This window comes from Physeter macrocephalus, chromosome 11 (assembly GCF_002837175.3).
Source record: "Physeter macrocephalus isolate SW-GA chromosome 11, ASM283717v5, whole genome shotgun sequence".
Classification (NCBI taxonomy): Eukaryota; Metazoa; Chordata; class Mammalia; order Artiodactyla; family Physeteridae; genus Physeter; species Physeter macrocephalus.
Window position 1 is genome coordinate 49,927,840 of NC_041224.1, and position 25,972 is coordinate 49,953,811.

Genomic DNA, 25,972 nt, shown 5'->3' on the forward strand with positions numbered 1-25,972 from the left:
AGCCACTGCAACATGCCAAAACTATCGCGGTAAAAATCTCTCAAGTCACCACTTCAGAATTTTAGTGGTAAGGCATGGAATTCTATGAAGGTTAAATCAGCTGCCAGTGAAGTGAAATATCCAACAAAGGTATGCAGTGGGGATCTCAAAGCTCCAAAAGGAGCTTCTGCAGCTCAGAGGTGGCTCCAAAACAGCCAGAAAAAGAGAATACACTACACTTCAGCTACTGACTCAGGTAGAAATTTTATGACCATGTTTAATATGCTTGTTTCTAAATGAATTCCAAGTAAATGACTTACAAGACTTTTTTATATTATAACTCATAGACTTTTGGAGACTGCTCACATAAATAATTATAATTTCTACTTTATTATTTTTTGTTTCAGACTTTATATATCTAAAATTAAACTATATCTTAAGGATTTTTTCCTACAAAAAATTTGTTTAAGTCAAAGGAAATGTAGGGTCTAAATTTTTAACTGTTTGAATATTTTACTTTTAGCCATTGATAGATACCACCTGATACAATGTCACTGTGTTAAATAATAAAGGTAATGCATTTAGTCCTATATACTCTCTGGTAAGGGAAAAATTAAGCCATTCCACAATCCACTGCTGTAGAGTCTACACATAAAAGAGTACTAGGCTAGAAGCCAGAAGAACCAAGTCATAGCCCCAGCACTGCCACAACTTTCAGTCAAGTTACCTTACAATTCTGGGTCTCAGCTCTTAGTTCAGGTGAATTATCTCTAAGGTTTAATTCAGCTTTTTATACTTTACTGTATACTTTAAACATTTATTAACCAGAAACAGTAAAATTTGGTGAAGAATAATAGGTTCAAACTCTGACTCAACTACTTATTAGCTGTGTGACCTTGGCCAAGTTAGTTAATCTCTGTGCTTTGCCTACACACACACACACACACACACGTGTATATATGCATATATGTGTGTGTATATATATATATAACTTAATTCACAGAGTTATAATGGAGATTAAATGATAATATACATAAAGCACATAGCTCAATGCCTGGCACACAGAAATCACTAAATAAATCTTAACCACTTTTAACTCTGGGCTAAATCCCATTTTAAAGAACTCTAAAAACAGATCACAATTTCATCATTATACTGAAATTTATAAGCTATCAGCTGAGCATTTAGAAATCATTTTGTCAAACAGGATCTTCATTATAGTAGATTCCTCATAATAAAAGTTTAGCTTTATAAATAAACCTTCTGGAATGTGGCTGTCAAATCTATCCTGCGATATTTTCATCTTTTAAAAAAGCATTTATAAACTAGCTAAAACACTCATTAACATAAAAAATGTTAAACCCTCATATGCACAAAACACACACCTATAAACTACTAATTTTATAGAATAAGTATCTAATTCAAAAATACCAACATATAAAAATTAACATTTGGATAAGGTATCTTACACCATTTCCATTTTTTAAAAAGCACTTTCATTATATATGCATCCCCATAATTTAATTCTAAAAAAATCATTTTTAAAAATGAGTAGGTGGTACGTAGAATACAAAAGTGAATGTGAAGAATAAGGTAAATGGTTAAGTTCTCCATCTAACCAGACCCCAAAAGTTAGAGTTATTTGAAAAAATAATCCAAGAAATCACATTATGAAGTTAATCTTTTTTTTTTCATCTTAAAAAATGATGTTTTAATTGAGGGTTACAATACTAACCAAGAAGTTGGCAACACCAAAACCAGATATGATTAACTTAACATAAAAGGGAAAATGTGAGAGGACGTCCCTGGCAGTCCAGTGGTTAAGACTTCGCCTTCCAATGCAGGGGGTGTGGGTTCAACCCCTGGTCGGGGAGCTAAGATCCCACATGCCTCGGGGCTAAAAAAAACAAAAACATAAAACAAAAGCAGTATTGTAACAAATTCAATAAAGACTTTAAAAAATGGACCACATCAAAAAAAAAAGGGAAAATGTGAAACAGAAATTAATATAATCATTTCAAACGGTGAAAATTTATGTTCAAAATAATACATAAAAATAAAGTTCAACTAACATAAATTTAGTCTAAGATTAACATGCTAGCTATAAGAAACATTCAACCTTTAACAATTTTGCTTATATACTTAGAACAGTTCTTCAGAGGAGTGATTTGGATGACACAGGGTCATGGAACATTGTTCAAAAAAGTTTGATTTATCACTTTTCTCCTCTCACAAATTTCACAAGAAATCAGGCATTCAAATCATTCCACTGACTTAAAGCTTTGGTTTATGTTCTATTTCATTTTATAAATAATTCTTTAGTCTTTGTCATTAACGTCATACTGAAATAGAGGTTTATAATTTTAGAATTCTAATCCCAAATGAATAGAGCTCTAAGGATTCGAAGTGGGTTCTTAGCTATGAGTAACAATCTAATATTTCCAACCCTGGTTTTATGATCTCTCAAAAATTTCCACTATCTCAAGGAGATACTAGGAAATTAATTTTAATTCAATGTTCATTATCTTATTTATTTATTTTGTTGTTCATTATCTTAAAACCACACAGTCTTTTAAAGAAGAAGAGTCATGTTTAAAATTCCAGTTTTTTATCACTTAGTATCCATCACCTACTGATTCCATCATGGAAATTAATTTTAACAGGATTAGAAAAGCAGAGAATGATCACGTCTACTTTGACATTCTAAGACAAGTCACACAAATAGAAACCTTAAATCATAAGATAAACCTGTATATAATTGAAAGAGAGACCCACAGAAATTTGATTTCATAAAATTCAGGTATTTAAATTTGAAATTTTATAAATAACTTATAATTTTTATTTAAAAACATTAAGCAGATGAAATTTTAAATCAATATTTCCTCCTTTTATGGCTTTTGTTTTATTGTTAGAAAACTAAACATCTATCTTTTTCAGAATCAGTCTAGTTGTTACTGTTAAAAACCACAGACTTATTCTTGAAAATTGCACATTCTAACCACACAAAATGTACAACTAAAAACATCTGATCACTAGCAGCTAAAATACTGCAGACAAAATACTGGGGAATTACAGAAACTCTAGAAGATATTTCATCAAATCTCACCCAATTTCTGAAAGACTCTAATTTTTATTTGAAGCAGAACATTGCTTTCTGGAAATGGTCACTTCAAGAAAGGGAGAAAACGACCTTAAAAGGGGAGAGTATGGATATACATAGTTTTATTTTTTAAATAAACCCAAAATTTCAAATGTCATTTAAAAAAAAGATGATTCACTCAAGAATCTTAAGAGAAAGACGCAAACAGAGAAGGGGAAGGGTTGGGAGTCAGCCTTGAAAGAAGTGGCCTGCAATGAGATCAGAACAAGGATAGGGAAAATCCAGGTCTTGAAAGAGGCTGCCCTAGCTACTTCCAAGAATAAGACTTAAAAAGCAATTAGGCCAGCTTCTCCTGTCCACCTCCTAATTTACAGAAAAAACTTCATTCTCTGAAGGTAGGTAATCAAAGAATTAACACTTTAATTCTCTGAAATTAGAAGAAATCCAGAATTCCTTAAAGCCTACAGGAGATCAACATATGCCACTTCAGCAATTAAGAAGCAGGAAACACAGAAAGAGCTCTCTGCCCTCCTCCTATCTGTCTAAAAGCAGGACATATATTTCCCATTGTGAAGGTCTTCCCCTTTCCCTCTCCCATTCCAGGAGGAGAAAAAACTACCATTATCACTGGAGACAGAAAGTCAGCATCGAGGTGGGGCTGCACAAACAAACCTTACTAAAATAGCCCTAATCTTCCATCAGTTTCCCCCATATATGTACATTCCCTCAATTTACCACTCCTAGAAGCCCAAACTTCTTTTCCTTTGACCTGCCACTTCTACCGAAATTTATCATCTTTTAAAAAAACGGTATATAAGCCCCCATGTCTAACCACCTGTTTGAGTCTTCATTTTTTTTTTTTTTGGATGAAGACCTCCACTAACATAAAAGTTAAAATATTAACATCAAATAAAATTTGTACACCTTTTCTCCTATTAATCTTTCATCAACTTAATTTGCAGATCCCAGTCACTTAACCTAAGAGGATAAAGGAAAAGGGTTCTTTTACCTCCACTACAAGTGAAAACCAATTCTCCAAGTTAGTGAGCTCAGATTTTTGAAAGACAATAAAAATACTTCATAATACAAATAATTAAAAGTTTAAAAAATAATACACTTAACCATTTTCTATCTAACGCAAGGCACAATCCTCAATGAAAAAAGTCCCTACCTCAAGAAACTATCTGGTAGGGGGATTATGATAAATATATAAATATCATATGAAACAGGGCATGGTAGCTGCAATAATAAAAATTGGAATGTCCAATGACAGATGAATAAAGATGTGATACATATATACAATGGAATATTACTCAGCCATAAAAAGGAATGAAACTAGGTCATTTGTAGAGATGTGGATGGACTTATAGAGTCTGTCATACAGAGTGAAGTAAGTCAGAAAGAGAAAAACAAATACTGTACATTAATGCATATAGGTGGAATCTAGAAAAATGGTACAGATGAACCTATTTCCAGGGCAGGAATAGAGACGCAGACATAGAGAATGGACATGTGGACACAGAGAGTGAAGGGGAGGGGGGGGTTGAATTTGGAGATTAGGATTGACATATATACACTACCATGTGTAAAACAATAGCTAGTGGGAACCTGCTGTATAGCACAGGGAGCTCAGCTCGGTGCTCTGTGATGACCTGGATGGGTGGGATGGCGCGGGGAGGGAAGTCCAAGAGGGAGGGGATATATGTATACATATAGCTGAGTAACTTCATGGTACAGAAGAAACTAACACAACATTGTAAAGCAACTATACTCCAAAAAAAATAACAAAAATAAAAATAAAAATTGGAAATGCTATAGCAGAGGTTCTTGACAAGGTGCTGAGGAAACCACAGAAATAAGAACTGTGCAAAATTCTGTGCACACATACATTTTCTGGGGGCATCAAACTGTTATAAGGGTTTATGAACCAAAAAGGCTAAGAATCTCTAGGTCAGGGGTTGAAAAAAAGTAATCACATCTGGCTGGAGGATTTGGAAATGCCCCACCATGGGAGAAACATACCCATTAATCTCTAAAGGAAAGATGTTTTCATTAGTGTTTTTTTTTAAAGTAAAAATGCTCATTAAAAGGGAACTCAAACGTACAGAAGTGTGTAGAGTAAAAAGTATGAATCCTTATTCCTTCCCCTGCCCTACCCCAGTCCCATGCATCAGAGTTTGCTATGTAATGCAGCGGATAATAATGCTGATTGAAGATACAGATACAGTTATGGTCCAGGGATAAGAAAGGCATTCCAATGTCTTATATGTCTTAACAAAGGGCAATATTCACAGCAATAATTTGGACAAAGACCATACTGTGTACAGATTACATTTATAGATGAGTAAATAGTACAATGCATGTTAAATGAGACTTTCAAAAGATCTCAACAAAGTAGGATGAATGGTAAAATCTAGCATAAAATTAGTTTTGTATTTGCTCAAAAACCAAAATTTACAAAAAATATAAATTGAAGATATACTATTTATCAGTTTTAGTTACCAGAGAGGCAGTAAGTCCAAAGTTCATTCATTTAAAAAGTACATTTAGGGACTTCCCTGGCGGTCCAGTGGTTAAGACTTCGCCTTGCAATGCAGGGGGTGAGGATTCAATCCCTGGTCAGGGAGCTAGGATCTCACATGCCTCAGGGCCAAAAAACCAAAACATAAAACAGAAGCAATATCATAACAAATTCAATAAAGACTTTAAAAGTGGTTCACATCAAAAAAAAAAAAAAAAGTACATTTATTAAACATGCATGGGCTTCCCTGGTGGCGCAGTGGTTGAGAGTCCACCTGCCAATGCAGGGGACACGGGTTTGTGCCCCAGTCCGGCAAGATCCCACATGCCGCGGAGCGGCTAGGCCCGTGAGCCGTGGCCGCTAAGCCTGCGCGTCCGAAGGCTGTGCTCCGCAACGGAAGAGGCCACAACAGTGAGAGGCTCGCGTACCGCAAAAAAACAAACAAACAAAAAAAAACATGCACTATGTGCCAGACATCGTGCCAGGCAGGAATTCAATGACGGTCAAAAATTAAGACACAGGTCTTGCACTCATGAACTTTACAGTCTAGAGACAGTGACAAACACTCATACAAACAGATTAAACTGACAATATGTGCTATGAAGGCTATGGACAAGGAATTTTAAAACTCAGAGTAAGGAAATTAGATCTAGTTAGCATAATCAAAACTGGCTCCCCTAAGAAAGCAATGATTAATTGTTATTTGAAGAATGAGTTAGAGTTAACTAGGCAAACAGGAGAAGGAAGAAAGCATTCCATGCAAAAGCAACAGCATGTGCAAAAGATCTATGGCACAGCAAATACAAGAAACTGAAAAGAAACCAGTGTGACTGGAAAAGAGAGCAAGATGGTATACAATGGGAGGTAAGATAGGAATCAAACAACGTCACACTTTGGAGACCATGTTAAGGAAATCTGTCCTTACCCAAAGAGCAACTGGAAAGCCACTGAGGGGATTTTAAGCAGGAACTGATACAATCAGACTTGTGATAGTGTCAAAATAAAAGAATTTGAGTCTAAAGTCAAAGAGATGATGGTTTTATTCTATTCTGTCGGATTCAATCCCCACTTGGAATACTGTGTATTGGCTATGACTTTTTCAACTTTTAAGTCACAGAAAGAAAACCCAACTTAAACTGGCTTATGCAAAAGAGAATTTATTGGCTCATTTACAGAATTCGCTGTAGGCACACTTTAAACAATGATTTGTAGACCTGGTTTTTCTCTCTCCATCCCTAGGCTTCACTTCCTCTATTCTGATTCTATCCTCAGAAAGGGTCCTCCCATTGTGAATGAGTACAGCAGCTCAACTTAACGCCTTCCAACATTCAAGATCAGGACAATGATAAGAAGACCAGCCCTGATTGGAGTTGACTGGCTTGGCTAAAGTCATATGACCTTCCCTAAACCAATCACTATTGATCCTCCTGGTACCAGAGACCCAAAAGGGGGGGTGGGTGGGTACAACACACCAACCACAAGATAAATACTGGAGGAGGGGATGGTTCCCCACAGGAAAATCAAGATAAAGACATATGTTACCAAGGTAAGGGAGGTAAGGGTGAATGGATGTTGGGTAGCAAAAACAACAGATGCCCACTACAAAGAATTAAAATTAAAGCTTTGTCTAGGTCAAAGGACTAATATATCTAACCTAGGAAAAACATGAGACTGTGAGGCAGGGGTGGCAGAAGTGAAAGCTATTTACAGATATTTTAAAGTTTGTCGTAAGAAAAAAGGCAAGAGGGTGACTTGTTCCTTGTGGCTCAAGTGATAATAACGATAACAACACTGCTAATATTTACTTGTTTTGAGTAAACTAGAGAATTTCATTCCTAGTTTGAGCTTCAATACAACTACTTAATTCATTACATACTATAAGTTATAATAAGTTATTATTTATAATAACAATTATCATTACCATTTGCTAATTAATTAAACACATGCATCCAATGCATTTCATCCAATCCCCAAAAAACTCTATGAGGCAGACACCATTAGTGTCCCTGCTTTACAGCTGTGGAAATTGAATTATAGAGATTAAGCACCTTACCCAAAGTAATGAAACTAAGTGGTAGAACAAGGATTCAAACCCAGGCATTTCGAAGGCCAGAGATTTCAGCCACATATTATTTGCCTTCACCAGAAACAAGACCAAAATAACAGGGAGGCAGATTTCATATAAGAACAAAACAATCAGCAGTTAAAATATCAGGAAATGAGATGAACTTGAGATGTGACAGATCACCAAAGAAAAATATGAAAAATTCAAACATTATGAAATTGAAAATGGTCACTTTCAAGATCCCCAAGGATCCTTCCAACCCTAACACTGTAAACATATTCATCTAGTATTTGTAAATTTTTTGCCTAGACTGAAAGAAAAGGGGGATTTGTCATATTTCAGTAAAAAAAACTGCCCTAATTGAGAATGCTGAATTATGAAAGTTCATTTTGGAATTAGGAATTAAGAATTTTAGTAATCTATCTACTATACCCAAAGATTTTCTAGAAACTCTCAAGTACAACGTAAAGAATGAAACAACACTCAGAATGAAATTCTTGAGTTTATTCGAAGCAAGTAAATTCCTGAAAAAAAAAAACAAAACAAAACAGTTGATAATTTTTGTTTTTTTGGCCACCCACGTGGCATGCAGGATCCTAGCTCCCTGACCAGGGTTTGAACCTAGGCCTCCCCGCAGTCCTAACTGCGGAGTCCTAACCACTGAATTGCCAGGGAAATCCCCAATAATTTTAAATAAACAATATAAATTGCATTTTAATAAGTAAGCCTGTTTGATGGCTTAACTCAGAACTCCCAATGATATCAAGATCTATTTAACAGATACTGATTCAGAGCAAACATCTCAAGATCAAATCATCATGACAAACCAATTTTTTAGAATTTTAACATTTTTGTTAACACAAAAAATGTTAATGTAATATTAATAAGTAGAAAGCCTGTGCTTGAGCAGACTACTTAAATCTACAAAGCAATCCAAATCAGCACAATCATTAAAAATTCCTATGTATTGATAAAAGCAACCTTTCTTTACAAGGTCTGGAGAATCTCTCTTTGCACCATCTCCACTTGGTCCAAGTATTCTAAAACCTCCTGCTGATCCTGATCCAGGCTGCAGTCGATTTACTGTAGTTATCACCACCCACTCTGTCAGTCAAAACTGAGCTGAGCACACAGAAGGACAGCTACATTTTCTACCACACAGTATTCTGCTGAAGGTATCCATCTTAAGATTCCAACAATCTTTCCAACAGCCAAATCAAATAACCCTTTCTTCCATTTTAATTTTCCTTATCTTGCATCAATTTTAACCCAATTTCTTTTTTTTTTAAACCTTTTATTTATTTATGAGTGTATTTATTTTTGGCCATGCCACACAGCACGCAGGATCTTAGTTCCTCGACCAGGGATCAAACCCACGCCCCCTGCAGTGGAAGCACAGTCTTAACCACTGGACCCCCAGGGAAGTCCTAACCCAATTTCTTAAGACAGGCTCCCTCAGTAATTTTCTGTATGCCAATAGAATGGTTCTCTATCCATCTCCTCCTTTTTAACTCTTTACAGATTCTCCATATTCTCTTCCTTCTTAAACAATGTAAAATCAGGTTCTATAAAGTTTAGACCTTAGCCCTACACAAATTGTTCCCTAAAAGACAGATCTAATAAACTTCATAGTCTTAGCTATCAGTTCTCAATAGCAGCCTAAAAAATCATCAAATATTAACTTCCAACCCTCACTTCTTAACTATGTTTCAGTCCTTCATCTCTTAACTGCTAAAAACTGCTATATAGATAATTAAACTCACCTCAAATTCAATATTTCCAAAACTGAACATTAACTTTCCCTCAAAAATTAGTTCTACAGCATTATTCATAAGAGCCAAAAAGTAGAAACAAGCTAAATGTTTATCAACTGACTGATAAATGGATAGACAAAATGTGATACATCCATACAAGGGAATTAAAAAAAGATAAGGTACTGATATATGTGACAACATGATGAACCTTGAAAACATTATGCAAACTGAAAGAAGTCAGTCACATATGTTATGCTTCCATTTATATAAAATGCCCAGAATAAGCAAATCCATAGAGCAGAAAGCAGATAAGTGGTTGCCAGGGGCTGGGAGAGAGGGAAGAAGGGAGAAGAGACTGCTTAATGGGTAAGGGTTTGAGAAACTGAGAATATTCTGGGATTAGATAGCATTGATGATTGCACAACATTGTGAACATACTAAATGCCACTGAATTGTACACTTTACTCAAGAACGGTAAATTTTATGTTAGATTAATCTTACCCCGATTTTTTTTTTTTTTTTTTTGGTGTACGCGGGCCTCTCACTGCTGTGGCCTCTCCCGTTGTGGAGCACAGGCTCCGGACGCGCAGACTCAGCGGCCATGTTTCACGGGCCCAGCCGCTCCGCGGCACGTGGGATCTTCCCGGACCAGGGAACGAACCCGTGTCCCCTGCATCGGCAGGCGGCCTCTCAACCACTGCGCCACCAGGGAAGCCCTTTACCCCGATTTTTAACAATTAGTTCTACTTTTGCCTTTCTCTTTTTCTACAAATGAAACTGTCACCCTTTTGCAGTTTTTTTCAATGTTTCCCTCTTTCATTCATCCTATCAATTCCCCAGTCCTATAGTCTTCCTTCAAAATATTTCTCACAACCAACCTTGCCTTTCCACTCATAAGTACTTGTTCAGGCCCTTACAACCTCACACCTATAGCAACAGATTTACTTTATAAGATTCACTTTATACTGTCTCTCAGCATCCGGATCTATCTGCTTTCATCCATTCAATACAGAACCACCAAATTAAAAATTTCCTAAAATAATGCTTTTATTGTGGAACTTATCAATTCCAAACTCTTCAATAACTCTCCACCAACACATGCAGAGCTGGGTTATACTAGTACCAGAAGCTTCCAGAATGCAGTGAGGCAGAGAATAGACCAAATGCTCTAGGAGCTGGCACTTCCACCAGAGGTTGTGCTGCCAGGCCTGCACTGTCTAACCCAAAGAGAAGAGAACACAATTCTGAGCTAGAAACGCTGAAGCTGAAGTGAGGGAAGACCATGGTATCACACCTTACAAAATGAATATGCAGTGTCTGGCACCCAGTATTACAATGAATGAAACGAACTTTTTCTGAAACTCAATTTCCTCATCTGTAAAGGATAATACCACCCATCTCCAAATACTATTTATTTTGAGGATGAAATATAACCATGAAATACTTTATAGTCACTAAAACACTACAATAAAAGAAATGAAAAATTAGAAAGCTATCTTGTGTTATAATTTCTCAAAAAAACACAAATACTAACAATGTAGTGTCAAAAGTAGTGCCAATTTTCTTATTTACCTTTTTCTATTCAATACAGTTGGGAGATATATTATTTATTTTTCCTCATGGAATTTAACAAAGCCACTTCCATGGTGCATTTTGTTCCATGAGGACCTTTCTATCAGCTGTCAGCAATCCTGTATAGTTGAAAGTCAGATTATCTTAAACCCTAAACAGGAAAAACAAAATGAGTGAGTAAACAAAGGAGACAGGGATTAGGATATACCTAAAATCCCCAGACCTCTCCCAAACCCTCCAAGTTTTGCTTCTCAAACTTGCCAAAGGTTAAGAACAAATACCCACAAAATAAGGAACACATGGGTAGAGCCTAGAAGCAAGGAGCAAATTATTTCATAGACTAATGATCTTTGCTTTGGTTAATATCCCTCAACTGAAAGGCATTCAGGCAGTTGTCATGCTGAAGAAATCAAACCTGGCAAAAAAAAAAAAAAAAAAAAAGAGTGTAGTTGATTAACTTCTAAGGATGAAGCCTACACACCCAACCTGAGAAATTTAAGAAATATATATTAATTTACTTAAAAGTGACTATAACAAACCCATTGCATATTAACACAAATACTTTTATAAAAAATAGCTGTATTTTCAAAAACAAAAATTTAGAGGAGTGGCATTGTTTTCCATTTTTACAATCTCATTAATTTTAATATCTGTGTTCATAAAGACAGCTGGATTCTCTTATCTGTTTCTGTATTCAATCTGTTACACCATCTTGTTCTGTTGAAGTGAGGAAAATCCAGCTTCATAAGATACGTACGTGGTAAAGGGAGGGCCTTGTAGAACCCTTACTCCATTAGAGATGGAGTGCAAAAGGGTGAAAAAAACCTATCATAGTAGTAGGAGGAAAGCAGTGTTGGAAAGCAGTGGAACTCTGCACCTTACCGTCCAAACTAACCATTAACCCTCAGCACACTATCAGAGTCCATAGGCTGTTTTTAATTTTCTTTCCTTAGCAGTTCTAGTTTTAAAAATTGACATTTTACGACTTTCATTGTTTCCTAGAGATCTTCAAACAACAAGGGGAAAAGTTACTTATTACTTTAAAATAGAATAAAACTCATTCTATCTTACAATTACTAAGTGAGCCCATAGAATCCTTTTATAAATCTAAGATACATTATGGGATATTAGTGATTTTATTCTTCCTACACCTCAAAATATTTTGCTAATTCCATCATCCTAGGTGTTATTTCACCATTGAGCATCAATTTTTCCCAACTATGCTTTAAAATAAACTAAAATAATAAGAAAACAGAAGAATGATTTAATTGCCTAGAAGGACAATGCGAGAGTGAAATAAATCATCACTAATGCATTATCCTTCACCTTGCTTTTCCTGAGTTTTCCTATTGTTTCGCACAAATAGGAAAGCATCAGCTTCCCAAAAGGTATAGAAGACTCAAGGCATTATCTTTGTAGTCTGTGTCAGGAAGGAAGAACTTTACTTCTACCCTTTTAGGCTGCAGTATCTGGGGCCTGTGAATTAAATTAACAACAGACAAATCAACAGGAGAAAAAGCACATAATTTTTATTAATATTTACATACACTGGAATTCACAGAAAAGAAGTAAAACTCAAAGAAGCAGTTACTCAGGGTGTATATACCATTTTAACAAAGGAAAGGGAATTGGGGCTTTGAGAGACAATAAATCCTGGGGAAGAAACTAGAAAATACGTGGCAGAACTAATGGAAGATAAGGGTTATTTTAGTTGGGTCTGTTTATGCAAACTCATCTATCAACTCTCCATCTTAGATGTAAGAGTCACTCTTCCTTTCCTAGTACAGTAAGGTAAGAACCTTCACAAAGAGAAATGTATGCCCTGCTTTTAGGCAGTTAATTTTGGGCGCGGTGGGGGTGGGGGGTGGGGGAAGGGGATGGGAAGAGGGCTCTTCCTGCATCTGTTGGTTCTCAATTGCCTTCTGCTCAAAATAATCCTTATGTCAAAGTGGCAACATATTTTAGGGTGGCAGATCCTTTCATCTGCTTTTAGTTTTCACTGACTACTGTTATGAACTCAGAACTTTTTATTTTCTGTTCATAATGAACAGAAGAAAACTAACAGAGGAGACATTTCAGAATTATTAGATGAAACTAAAGATAAATGCAAAGGTAGACAGCAAGCACTTCAGACTGTAATAGTGACAGTGAAATTTGGGAAACCTCAGACTAAGTGTAATTAGACTAAGTCCCTAGATAGATTTTCTCAAACTCAACAGTCAACAAGTGAACAATATATTTCTAAAAACTAAAAGGAAATACAGTATTCTCATTCAGCAGGAAGAACTTCATCATGCCATGTTTTTACAAAAATGCAGGACCATGCTATTTTGCTAAAAGGACATGTGACAGTATTCTTTCATCCTTCATGTTTGTGGGCTACAGTTCATAAGTGGAGAAGTGTTGAATGCAGGTGTATACAATGGTGACTAGAAGGAAATAGACGATGTAGAAATTTTAATTCATTCGACTGATTATTCTAATTGGTGTCTAGAAATCTAAAACTGAAAATACCTTGCAATTATGAAGCAAAGATGGCCATCTTCCCTTCAACAAAAATTTAAATCATACAAGTTTTCAAAAAATCCTTCAAGTGTTGCATCTGATGATGCACACTGCAAAAAGAAGATCCAGAAGGAATGATAAGCAAGAACCTACTGGGGAAGTATTTGAAATCTCAAATCACTATGTTCCAGGTTCACGTATGACAGTTGATGAGTTAGTCACATGCAGACGATGTTGCCCATTTCAGGCAAGCTTCAATCCTGAAAAATACAGACTAAAAATCTGGGCAACATGTGACAGTGCAACACTGTAAGCTTGAAAAATGCGTATCTACACAGTGATTCAGAAGAAAGGGGTGAGAGCAGAACCAAGATTATTACAAGAATTGACAAAAGAATTTGAAAATTCTGTCAGAAATACAACTTGTGACAAATTTTTATAAGTTTAGAATTGGCTTAGTATTATCTAGTGAGAGATTTTCCTCAGTTGGCAATATCAGGAAGAACAAGGTTGAACTTCTGTGAATTTTCACAAAGGGAAAGGAAGAGAAGTCAACTGCACATAATCTAGTTTTCAAACATATCTGATGATTCTTACTGTCCTAAGAATAACTAGTACTCTTCTCAGATCAATGTATTCTCAAGCATCAGTTAGTTTTTAAAAATCCTGCATAAGTTAACCTGCAGAGAGTTGTATTGTATAAAAAGACTAAAGGAGGAATAGAAACTGATTAAGAAGTTAGAACCTATCCAGTTGACTGCTGAACAACACAGGGGTTAGGAGCACCAAGCCCCATGCAGTTGAAAATCAGTGTGTAATAGTTGGCTCCTCTGTATGCATGGTTCGGCATCCATGGATTCAACCCAACTGCTGATCGTAGAGTACTGTAGCACTTTATTGAAAAAGAAAATCCACGTGGACCTGCACAGTTCAAAATCATGCTGTTCAAGGGTCAACTGTACTTGCAAAATAATGACTTGAAGATGATGGCCTATGACTGATATTATGATCATTGTATGGGGAAAGTTTCAATTACAAAACTGTAAGTTACCAAGAAGAACATTCCTCATGCAACTAGGAAAAGCACTTGTAGGAACTATAAGAGAATTCTGGCTTACCCTCTAGCTACAATATTCTTGTGCCCAAGTGTAAGAGGGAAGAATAAAGGAAGATGCTCTTTGTGTGGGTAAAAAACTAAAAAAAAAAAAAAAAACCAAAAAACGGTGGGGTACAATTATAGTATTTGCCAAGAGCATTCAAATGTGATGCATATTAATTGTAGGGGTAGTATTTAATTAGATGCATGAAATATATTTTTTTGTTTCTTATTTTTCTAAGTACATACAAAAATATTTGCTATGTTTGAATTCTTATTAAAGGCTCTAATAAGCTGTTTTACATTACCCCTTTATTCTTCTGTTAATTATATAAATTATATGATATAAAATTATATAAAATATATAAAAACATTTTAAATATAAAATAATTTTAAATGTTTAAAAAATAAAAGTTCCTTTTGATCTAGAAGATAAAGAGTGGTATCTATTTTTCCTGTTACATTGAGAATTAAAAGAATCCTTAAAAAAAAACTGCTTTGCAAAAATCAATAAAAATTCCAAACACACATTTTTGAAAAAAGTTACCAAGTAAATCAAATCATTATATATCTTTAAAACAACTTGACTGAAAAATCAAATATTTTTGAGTCCTCTGAAGCAGGAAAATATAAACTATTCAGGACTATATATTTAATTAGTATGTCAAAAATATTTCTTATCATTCAAAAGTTACTTTTGAAATAACAAAATATATTGTCAACAATCTCCAATTTCCTGTCATCTAAAACTATCATTTACTTTCTATTTAAAATTGCTATTCCACGTAGGCACATCCCCTGCCCCATTAGTAAAGAAAAAGAAATATTGGTATGGTTCTAAATGTTCTCTTCAACAAAGAAAACAGTGTGGGAGAGAAGGGTACAAAATTACTTATTCCTTTCCTTTGACCTCCTCTCCCTTACTAAGAAAGCCAATGCTGGGTAGTAAAACACTGAAGAAGCAGGACTGGACGAGATAGCCTAACTGGAAAGAATGAGTTGAAGTGGGGATGTTGAGGTTTGTAGTCCTACAAAACCAAACTACCCCAGAATTTTCTATTTCTCACAGCTCACTACTCCTTCAAGGGTCTTGAGCAAACTTTCAAAAGAGGCAAAGTCTGATATCTACTTTCTGTCTCCTTTCCCCTAGCCACTGTAGGCTCTGATGTCAACTAGAGCAGCAATTCCAAGTTTCCTAAACTAGATAAGTTAGTTCTGTCCTTCAAAACTCCTCCCCTCCTTCATCTCCAAACACCCATTTCTAGACAATTGCTCACAACTATGTATTATCAGATTACTGCAGTAAAACTCTTACCAAACACTAATGCCAAAATATCACCCCATAGACTATCTGCTAACTGCAAAGGGAAATGCTTACAATGGAAAGATAGTCTGTCACCATCTAATCCAAGAGATCAAATTTAGGATTACCAACAGGATAACCCCACTTTACGTGCCTTCTGATGTTGTACAATGAGTAGTACACTGCATGACTTGTGAAGTATTTTTGCCAAAAATACTTAGCCTGATCTACTCAAGCCTTTAGACCTAACTTCAAGTTTATAGGAAGTATAGGGGATACAGGGTACAGTTAAATCCCATGAGGAAGAAACTGTCAGTAAAATACAGAATGTAGGTTATTCTACAAGCCTACTGGCTTGGTCTCTTCAAAAGGTCAATGTCATTTAAAAAAAAAGAGAGAACTACACTAAATTAAAAGGAATTAACACAAATGTAATGCATGATTGTTCCAAAATAAATGACTGAAAAGAACATTCTGGGGACAACAAGGAACATGTGAAGAACATGTGAATACATACTACATACATACATTAGATTATCATTGGATTATCTAGGGCTTATTCTTAACTTTGTGATTATCCTATTGCAGTTACATAGAAAATTGACCTTCATCTCATGATATACATACTGAGACACACACAGTACTTCGGTGTGAACTGTTGTGATGTATGAAATATGTTTTGAAAATGTTCACCAAAAACAACCGTGAGATAGGTGGATAAAGCAAATGTGGCAAAACAGTAACAACCGTAAAAACTAGGTGGTGGGTAGGAGGGCTCAACCCGGCTATTCAACTTTTCAATGTCTGGGGAAAAAAATAACATGAAAACTTAAATAACAAAAAGTTTAAAAGCTAAGAAATGAACTCTTAAAAATATAAATGAGAAGGAAGGGGCAACTGAACAGTGCTTCTTAAATTTTGTAGGTGAGCCTCCTTTGCTCTTTTCCTCACTCACTTCATTCTCACAAAAAATGAAACATACTGAATGGAGCACTGAATGAGGAATCAGAAGACCTAAGGTTCTAGAAAAGGCTCTATCACTTCCTAGCCATGACTTCATTAGAGACCTCTCACCCTGAGCTCTCTTTCCTAACCTTCAAAATCAGTTCTAGCAGCAAAGACCACTGTAAAAGGGGTTAGGAGACACGTATCAGCCGGTAACAATGACCCATACAAATGCAAGATACAATTAGAATGGTATTTGTACGATGTTTTAAAACATCGAGAGCACACAGCCCCAACTTAATTCTCTAAGCAAACCAGTGCCTTCGTCATAGGCACAGTAAGTTTCTGCTTAGAGACAGTCTGAATTGGCACAGTAATCCCCCAAAGCAGGACACCTCACAATTGCAGAGAGGTGGCTTTTCTACTTTAAATCGCTCCTCTAGTGCTTCAATTTTATGTTTAATGCCGCTAAAAAACGTCAAATTCTTAAAACACAGTTCAAACCTGAAAACAATAAATAAATCAGGTTTAAATTCACAGATTTTTTTTTTAAACTAACAATTCTTGGCAAACAAAGAGAACCCCCTGGAACGAAGGTCTCCCGTGCTTGCAGAAGTGGGTTCACTTTGACGTTTCTCCTCTCTAGCCGATCGCTCCATAAAAGCGTTAATACTTGAGATAAGTTGGGAGGAACTCCGTCCATCTCTAGAGCAGAATAAAACCTCAGAGTGAGATCATTCTTTCCGACTCACGAAGTGAAACCTGCAAGCTCAGTTAGGGAACTGTTATCAAGTCCACGTTTCTCGTCAGGGCCCCTCTCCTGCAGACAATAACGGGACGTGTAGGGGAGAGCGGGGAAGTCCTTTGACAAGAAGGAGGGTGTGAGCAGGTACTGACTGGTCACCTGGGCGGGGGAACCTGGGCCCTAGGGTCCCCGAGCCTCAAAGTTCGGCACCCCCTGTGGTCTCTGCCTATGACTCAACGAGACTCTGGGGGAGAGTGGAGCGAGAAGAGCACGGGTCCCCGCCAAACAGCGGCACAAAATGTACGGAAGACCAAGTGAGCAGCCTCCGGAAAGAAAAGCTCAAAGCAGGCCAGGGGCAAACAGGCCCTGGGGGGCGAGGCGGGGCGGGGAAACGGCGTCGTCCGCGGCCTGCGCGGCCCCGGCCTGCCGCACCGAGCTGGCTGCCGCGTTGCGCCGCGATCCCTCCCCCGCCAGGGCCGGCGCAAGATGGCGGTCCGGCCGCCGCCGCGCAGCCGGTCCCCTCCCCCGCGCCCTGGGCGCTCTCGGCGACCCGCGCCGGCTTCGACACCCCCAGCCCGGCGCCCCCGGAGTGAGGCGGCGCAGGCCGCGCGGGAGGGCCTCTGCCTGCTGCAGCGCGGGGCGGGCGGGGGCGGGCGGGGGCGGGGGGCGCTTACCGTGAGCGGAGCAGATCGGCCTGACTGGGGCCCTGAGGAGGAGGAGAAAGAGGAGGAGGAAAAGGAGGAGCATGAAAAACTACACGGCAGCGACGGCGGCGGCTCCCATTGCGGAGCAGGCGGCCGAGCCGTGGGCGGGGTGGGGGGGCTCTCGAGGAGCCGACGCGCTGCCTCATGGGTAGGCTCCGGGTCAGTCTCCGCGCGTCCGGGCTCCCTTTCTTCTCACCGACGTGGAAGGCGGGCACGGGCATGTGCGCCGCGTTGCGGGTCCTCGAAGGCCCCGGCGCCCAGCCACGCGCTGGCAGCGGCCGAAGGTCAGGGACTGGGTCGGGGCTGGAGCGGCCGTGGGTGCCGCCTGCTCCCCGGCCAGCAATCCTGAAATCTGGGCTCCATCGAATCTGAAGGCGTGGAAACACGAGTTACGGGGCCTCCCGGTGTGTAACAGCTAGTTCTCTGAAGGCTTGGAAAGCAAGAAGGTCTAAGAAGAGAGACGCCATTAAAAAGAAACACCTGGGGCTTCACTGGTGGCGCAGTGGTAAGAATCCGCCTGCCAGTGCAGGACACACGGGTTCGATCCCTGGTCGGGGAAGATCGCACATGCCACAGAGCAACTAAGCCCATGCGCCGCAGCTACTGAGCCTGCGCTCTAGAGCCCGCGAGCCACAACTACCGAAGCCCGTGGGCCTGAGCCCGTGCTGTGCAAGGAGAGAAGCCATTGCAATGAGAAGCCCACGCACTACAATGAAGAGTAGACCCCGCTCACCGCAGCTAGAGAAAGCCTGTGGGCAGCAACGAAGACCCAATGCAGCCAAAAATAAATTAATTTTAAAAAGAAATTAATTTTAAAAAGAAAAAAAAAAAAAAAAGAAACACTGTGCCTGAGCGGCGAAGACCACACACCAGATGAGAAAAAGAAGTGGAGAAGGTTCTTCTAATAATTGGCTACCTTTGCCAAATTTGTTTCAAACTTGAGATTTTGCTTCCGTCTCCTTCAATTCCTAACTGCCATATGGATGCCTGTAATAACTAAAAAAACAAAAACGAAAACAAAAGGTAAGTACATTTACAAGAACACCTGTTAAGATACTGCTCGCACAAATACTTGCAAAACATTGTACTCTGATCTGTAAGGAAAGTTTCCTCTCCCATTTGTACTCACAAGATGGATGTCAGTAGTGGTCCAGCTCTCAAGAGTGACCTGGATTTGAAATCTTGCCTTGTTAGATCCTTAATACACACCAATCACTGTGCTCACCATTCAATCACTGGACTGTACTAATTCGTCCCGCCTATTTGAAATCAGTTTCTTCTTCCTCAACCAATCTGTCCCTAGCTTTTCTCTGGCATTTATCATTACAGTTGTTTCCTTATTGATTACCACTCCCAGACCAGTCTTTCCCAAAGACCACTTGAATTAGCCCTAGAAACCTGGAATGGCTACAGATGACCATGACCTACTCTTCTCCCAGCTGGGCCAGGGATAGTCCACCCAGCTTTCCCTTTTTTGTAGGCACTGCAAATAAGTTTCATAGGAAAAGAGAATAGTCAAAACAGCAAACATGGAAAGCTAAAAGTTCAAAAATCTTGGAGCATTCTTAAGTCATTATATTTCAGATGTTTCAAATATAGTTCCTAATGGTTAGCAAAGGGTGTTACAGTATGAAAGTGAACTTAAAATTTCACTCTGTATTCTACAGTCTGGTCCTCAGTTTGCAGAGACAGAAAGTTAATGTTGTTAGCCTCCAGAGCTAATTTTTTGGGGGGAGGGGGGATTTTTATTTTTTTTATTCAAACAGAAAGTCACAAAAATTATAATCATCCTCATCAGTTCACTCAGTCCCATGTAACCAGAGCTAATGTAAATCCAGTGGGATGATTCATGCCAACCAGACTTACTAGAGACTGATATATAAACCAAATTCTTCATAACTGCCAAGAAGACCAGAAAACTGTGTACACATTTTTACTCAAAAGGAACATTTACATGAGAGCCACATTTTAAAGGATATCTGGTGAGTATGAAATCAACAAATTGAATGATTTATTTCACTACTTCATTCTCAAAACTCCTCCCTTGGATCTATAACACAACTGTCTTGGTTCTCTTGACACTATCCATACCTTCCCATTATTTTTAAGTGCTTCCTCTGACTTGTTATATTTTCTGCCCCTTTACATTCTGTACGGGCTAAGTATCCTCACAGTACTCATTCCCCTTAAGTGAGATCATGTGCCACTCTTTCCTGACTGTCACGGATATAGATGATTTCCCAGTTCTATTCCACAACTCTATTGTGTTCACCCAAATTCGGGTGGAATAATCATCACCACAACCCCAACTCCAAAAATAGTACAACTAGCCTAAAACTATAGTACAGCTAGCCTCACCTCCCTTTGAACCAGTTGTTTCATAAACCAATCAGAGTGAAGACCAGGATTTTTGTTTGATTGTGAACAAAAGAGAAGTTCATTCTTTCTCTGGATGATATGGCATTAGAATGTGAATACCGGAAAAACTACAACCTTCCTTGTGTGTGTGCTACTGAGAGCCAACTGAGAGTAAAGCTAACGTGGAGGAGGAAGGGCTGGGCGAATCAATCACAGGAAAAGGAAGTCAATCCCTGAGAGCATCATAAACCTCCAAATCAAACCCAACCTGAACCCCATTCTGCTGCTAGACTTCTCTATGAGCCAATAAATTCCCTTTTCTGTTTAAGCCTAAGGGGTCCAAAATAAGCCACTGTGGCATAAAAATTATTTTTAGCCAAAGGCATTTTAAAAAAGTATTTATTTATTTAGTTGGCTGCGCCAGGTCTTAGCTGTGGTACGCAGGATCTTCGTTGCAGCATGCAGGATCTTTTAGTTGTGACATGCAGGCTCTTAGTTGGGACATGCGGGACCTAGTTCCCTGACTAGGGATCAGACCCGGGCCCCCTGCATTGGGAGCGCAGAGTCTTAACCACTGGACCACCAGGGAAGTCCCTAACCAAAGGTATTTGAGTTCCTGAAATCACTTATCTGCCTAAAAGCAGAGTCTTCCAAAAGAACTCAATTGTCATAAATCTCCCAGGGAGCAACTAGGGAAGATTGACTTATGGCTAGAGACTATGAGAATTGTCACCACACCTAAACAGACATTGTCACAAACTATCATATCTCCCACCTATTCTCTTAAGGGCCCATTTATCTTTCCTAAAAGTCATTGGTTTTCCCAAAAATGCCCTCTCTCCCTCGCTCCCCTTCTAAGAAGTTATTTGTTTTCACATAAATGCCTTTCTCCCCTTCCCCTTCATCTATTAAAATAGTATATAAGCCCCAAATTCTAACTACCCCTTTGAGTCACATTTCTTTGTGAACTCCCATACATGGTATGTGATTAAAATCTCTCTTTTCTCTTGCTAACCTGTCTTTTGTCAGTTTAATTTGCAGGTACCCCAAAACTATAAGAGGGTAGAGAGAAAGCATTTCCTCCCTGACAAAGCCAATATTAGTTTGGTTTTCTGTTATCTGCAACTGAAAGCATCCTAACTGGTAGAGACAATGATAAATATTCACCATCTTATCTTCCTCTGTATATCCAGGAAATCCACATTTCCTAGCTCCCTTACTTCTACATCAGGCTGTGTGACTATTTCTGGCCAGTGGAACATAGACAGAAGCAGTGATTGCCTAATCCAAACCTGACCCTTAAAACCTCCAGTGATTTATAGTTCCTTTTTGTTTTTTGCACATCAGTCAGCCAGATACAGAAAACTCTGAGGAGCTAAGGAATGGCAGCAATATTAGATGGAAGGACCCTGGGTCTCTTAATAATTACACAGAGCACTTTCACCGCACTGATCCTCACTGTACTGATTAGAGCAAAACATAAATCTTTATTGGGTTAAGACACTAGGATTTTTGGGTTGTTTGTTACAATAGTAACAATCACCTACTTGGATTAATAATAGAAATGGTGGCCAACTATAACAAAAAATCTAAAATATGTGGCATTAGTTTAGCATAGCAGTCATGTAGGAATTAAGAAATGTAGTAGGCTGGATAACTGTAGATTCATATCAGGCAGTGGCTAAACTGTTGCCCATAATACATTAGAAAGCAGATCAGAACAAGTACATAATTTGTAGCTCTATGGGAAGAGTTCAGAAAGCAATATTAATAGTGGATGTTGGTGATTTTTTTATGTGATTAACAGGGTATTACCAGAAAGAGATTAGCATAGAAGAGAATTAACCAATTTACAAACAGAACTGAAACGGAATAGAGTCCAGCATCTGGGGGCCTTGCAAGGTTTGAAAACACAATACTTCTACATAAAAGGCTTTGAGCTAGGAAGCCCCAGTAGGAGTGGAAGAAAATGACTCAGCCTTTAGGAAAGATCAGATTACACATGTTTATTTCAGATAGCGCCTATTGTTTCAGATAGCCTCAAAGTAGCAGCCGTTATTTTTTGTTTCCAGCTTCACTGAGGTGTAATTGACAAAATTATATATACTTAAAATGTACAACGAGATGATTTGATATACATATTCATTGTGAAATGATTACCACAATCAGGTTAATTAACACACCCATCACCTCACGTAGTGTGTGTGTGTGTGTGTAGTGAGAAAGCTTAAAATCTACTCTTATAAAATTTCAAGTACGCAATACAGTATTATGCTGTACATTAGATCTCCAGAACTTACTCATCTTAAAATTGTACCCTTTAACCAGCATGTCTCCAAAGTAGCAGCAATTAAATCGAGAGAAAGAGAGATCTAATCAAGAAAGTAGAGAAATATGGCAGCTTTTAGAACTATGTCTCCAGAGGGAATATTTTGGTACTTCAACCATGACTCCTGAATATTTATCCACCTTTTTTTGAGTGCCCCCTTTGCCTGAAGTTTCAATGTACTTTTACTTCCAGCAGCCAAGACCTGCAGCTCTTTTTCAGAGGACTATGCTCAGGCTATTGGAGCCATTTTGCCTGCCTTCACAGAGACTGGAAGTACCTGGGAAATTAGCCCGGCAGCCCGGTAAATAGGGTGAGCTCTTAACTAAGGACTAATAAATGCAGGAGTGTGAAATCCCTAACTCCCCTGTCTTGGATGGGAGGCATCATTTACACTCCAGAATTCTCCTGTAGGATCAGGCTGAAGCTACCTGTGTAGCTCTTTATCTAAAGTTGTATCCTTGCTTATGTGCATGTTAAGCTATTACCCCAGATCCAAAGCCACCCTTCTTAACTCAGCTTTGTAATGCTGGGGGCTGGGAATCTGCAAACCAGTTTTGTGCTTTGCCAGCTGCTCCCTGTTATGTTCTGCCAACAGAGGACACTTGAAGGAGACTGAAAGGCTGGAAGAGGAAAAGGGCTTGCTCCTTCCTGTTTACTTCTATTTGTTTTATGTTCCTGTCATGATGTATCCAGCAACTTTTCATTAGTCCCAGCAGCAACAGTTCATTCCAGTAGCAGAGGCAGAATCCAGTTTACAGTTTTCCTAATGCTTGCAGAACTAGTCTCATTGCACCCCCATAGAGATATCAATACCAGCCACCATCACCCCCTCCTCAAAGGCCTGGGTCCCAGTTCTATGGTACCTCTCCTCCAAGCTCAGAGATTCCGGCACCAGCTGAGCAGTGCCCCTTTCTCAGAGGTCTGAGTTTCAGCTCCATGGGGCCAATCCTTCAGGCTTCTAAGAGTTTGTTATGAACTGCATATATGTGTCTCCCCCAAATTCCTATGTCGAATCCCTAATCCCCAGTGTGATGGTATTTGGAGATAGGGCCTTTGGAAGGTGCCTCTCTCCTCTTCTTCCTCCCCTTCCTCTCTCTTCTCTTTCTCTCCCTCTCCCTCTCCCTCTCAATACGGCAAGAAGGGAGCTGTCTACAAGCCAGGAGGCAGGTCCTCACCAGAGCAGATCTGCCAAACCTTGGTCTTCGATTTCCCAGCCTCCAGATCTGTGAGAAATAAATGTTTGTTGTTTAAGCCACCCAGTCTGTGGTACTTTTGTAATAGCAAGCCCAACTGACTAAAATGGTGTTAGTCATTCAACCATCTTCTCTTTGTTCCCTCAGCCCTAGAGGTGGTCGCTGCTTCCTGTAGTTGCTACATCCACAATATTTAATGTTCTCTTTTTGTCTTTAACAATTCTTTATTTTAAATTCTCTTTGCTAAAATAACTAGTATGCTTCTGTCTCCTAACTGGATCCTGAGTGATACACTTGATTTCCTCTTCTCCCTTGTTCTGCTGTTCCTATTGCTATGCAATGTTCTTAGTAAGTCATTGTTCACAACTCCTCTTCTCAGGATCTGTTTCTGGGGAACTCAGTCTAAAACAGACTAAGAAAGAATTTCAGGTGTTGTTAACGGCATATTGAACTGAGTGGAAACAAATGGAACACAACACTACTACATTTTTTGAGGAAATTGTATTGCCAAAGTAACCATGCCCCTAATCTGAAATTATTTTTAATTGATTAAGCTATAAAACCATCTTTGGTTGACCCCCAGGCTCTTCAAGTATGAAAACTATGCAGTTTCCAAGGAGAGCAAACTCTCATTCAGATATGGCCATGGAAGATTATGGACAAGGAAAACTTCCCAAGGGTAGAGCCAGAGGAAATGGAGAAAGAGTCTGTGATGGTTAATTTTATGTGTCAACTTGACTGGGCTAAGGGATGCCCAGATAACTGGTAAAACATTATTTCTGTGTGTGTCTGTGAGGGTGTTTCCAGATGAGATTAGCATTTGAATCAGTAGCCTGAATAAAGAACATTGCCTTCACCAATGTGGGTAGGTGTCATCCAATCTCTTGAGGGTTGAATAGAGTAAGAAAGGCAGAGGAAGGGTGAATTTGCTCTGTCTGCTTGAACTGGGATGTCCACCTTTTCCTGCCCTTAGATATCAGCCGTGGGCCTTTGGACTCAAACCAGGACTTACACCATTAGGTGTCCTGGTTCTCAGCTTTTAGACTGGGACTGAATTATATCACCAGCTTTCCTGGTTCTCTAGCTGTATATACAGATATATAGATATTATACATGGAAATTTATTAGATAGATAGATTGATAGATAAATAGATAATTTCCTATTGCTTCTGTTTGTCTGGAGACCCTGACTAATACAGAATCTCCCCAAAGGAAGAATTAGAGCTTAATCACCTAATTAAGGAAATTTCTTCACCCCTGGAATAGAGGGCCTTAAAAACGATTTGTAACCAGGATTTCAGAATTGCTATGGAGCAGTGACTACTTTGTCTCTCATTCTTCTCCTTTCCTAACAAGGGTGTCTTTTGCAGTTATCCTTCATTTCAATATACCATTGTATATTGGGTGTAAGTCTGGTGAGAGAAGTATATATATTTTTTCTTAGTTTATAGGTCACCAGACCACGAGAAGTCATATCTACATCTGATGGAGAAATCTGGGATTTTAAGCTACATGCAATGACTTGATGAGACTTTGGATTATATATTTTGGAGATGGGTCAGCATGACGGAGGAAGAAAAAAATGAATATTTGGGACCAGAAGGGTGGATTGAATTAGAGACCATCACTTCATTTCTTCCTTTGAACATTTCCAATTTCCCTTACATTCACGTGGCAGCATATGGCTAGTTCAGGGCAGTGGAATGTCATCAGAAGCAATTTACACCAATGCTACTGAGGGTGTAGTTCAGAGACCAGTGTCATTCTATGACTAATTTGTTTCTGATCCATAACAAGGTAAGT

The 25,972-nt window shown here is 38.7% G+C and overlaps 1 protein-coding gene and 1 long non-coding RNA gene across 16 annotated transcripts in view; one reads left to right on the plus strand and one right to left on the minus strand.

Moving 5' to 3' along the window:
* The window catches only part of ZNF280D (zinc finger protein 280D), a 156,963-nt gene extending 137,874 nt beyond the window's left edge, over positions 1–19,089 (minus strand). For 7 of the 13 annotated variants that reach the window (XR_003682152.2, XM_028496357.2, XM_024128737.3 and 4 more), the window contains exon 1: positions 18,260–19,089. Coding sequence is in view for 6 of the 13 variants with exons in the window: in XM_028496357.2 (XP_028352158.1) it covers positions 18,260–18,332 (73 nt within the window). In the remaining 7 variants the exon portion in view is untranslated. Of the gene's footprint in view, positions 1–1,714; positions 1,877–5,581; positions 5,713–10,991; positions 11,143–18,259 lie in introns of those variants that run through there. The other 6 variants (XM_055087976.1, XM_055087977.1, XM_024128736.3 and 3 more) reach the window with 4 other exon arrangements.
* A 3-nt stretch (positions 19,090–19,092) lies between these two features.
* The window catches only part of LOC114487228 (uncharacterized), a 58,624-nt gene continuing 51,744 nt past the window's right edge, over positions 19,093–25,972 (plus strand). For all 3 annotated transcript variants that reach the window (XR_008618563.1, XR_003682153.1, XR_003682154.2), the window contains exons 1-2: positions 19,093–19,312; positions 23,169–23,286. This is a non-coding gene — a long non-coding RNA (uncharacterized lncRNA). The remainder of the gene's footprint in view (positions 19,313–23,168; positions 23,287–25,972) is intronic.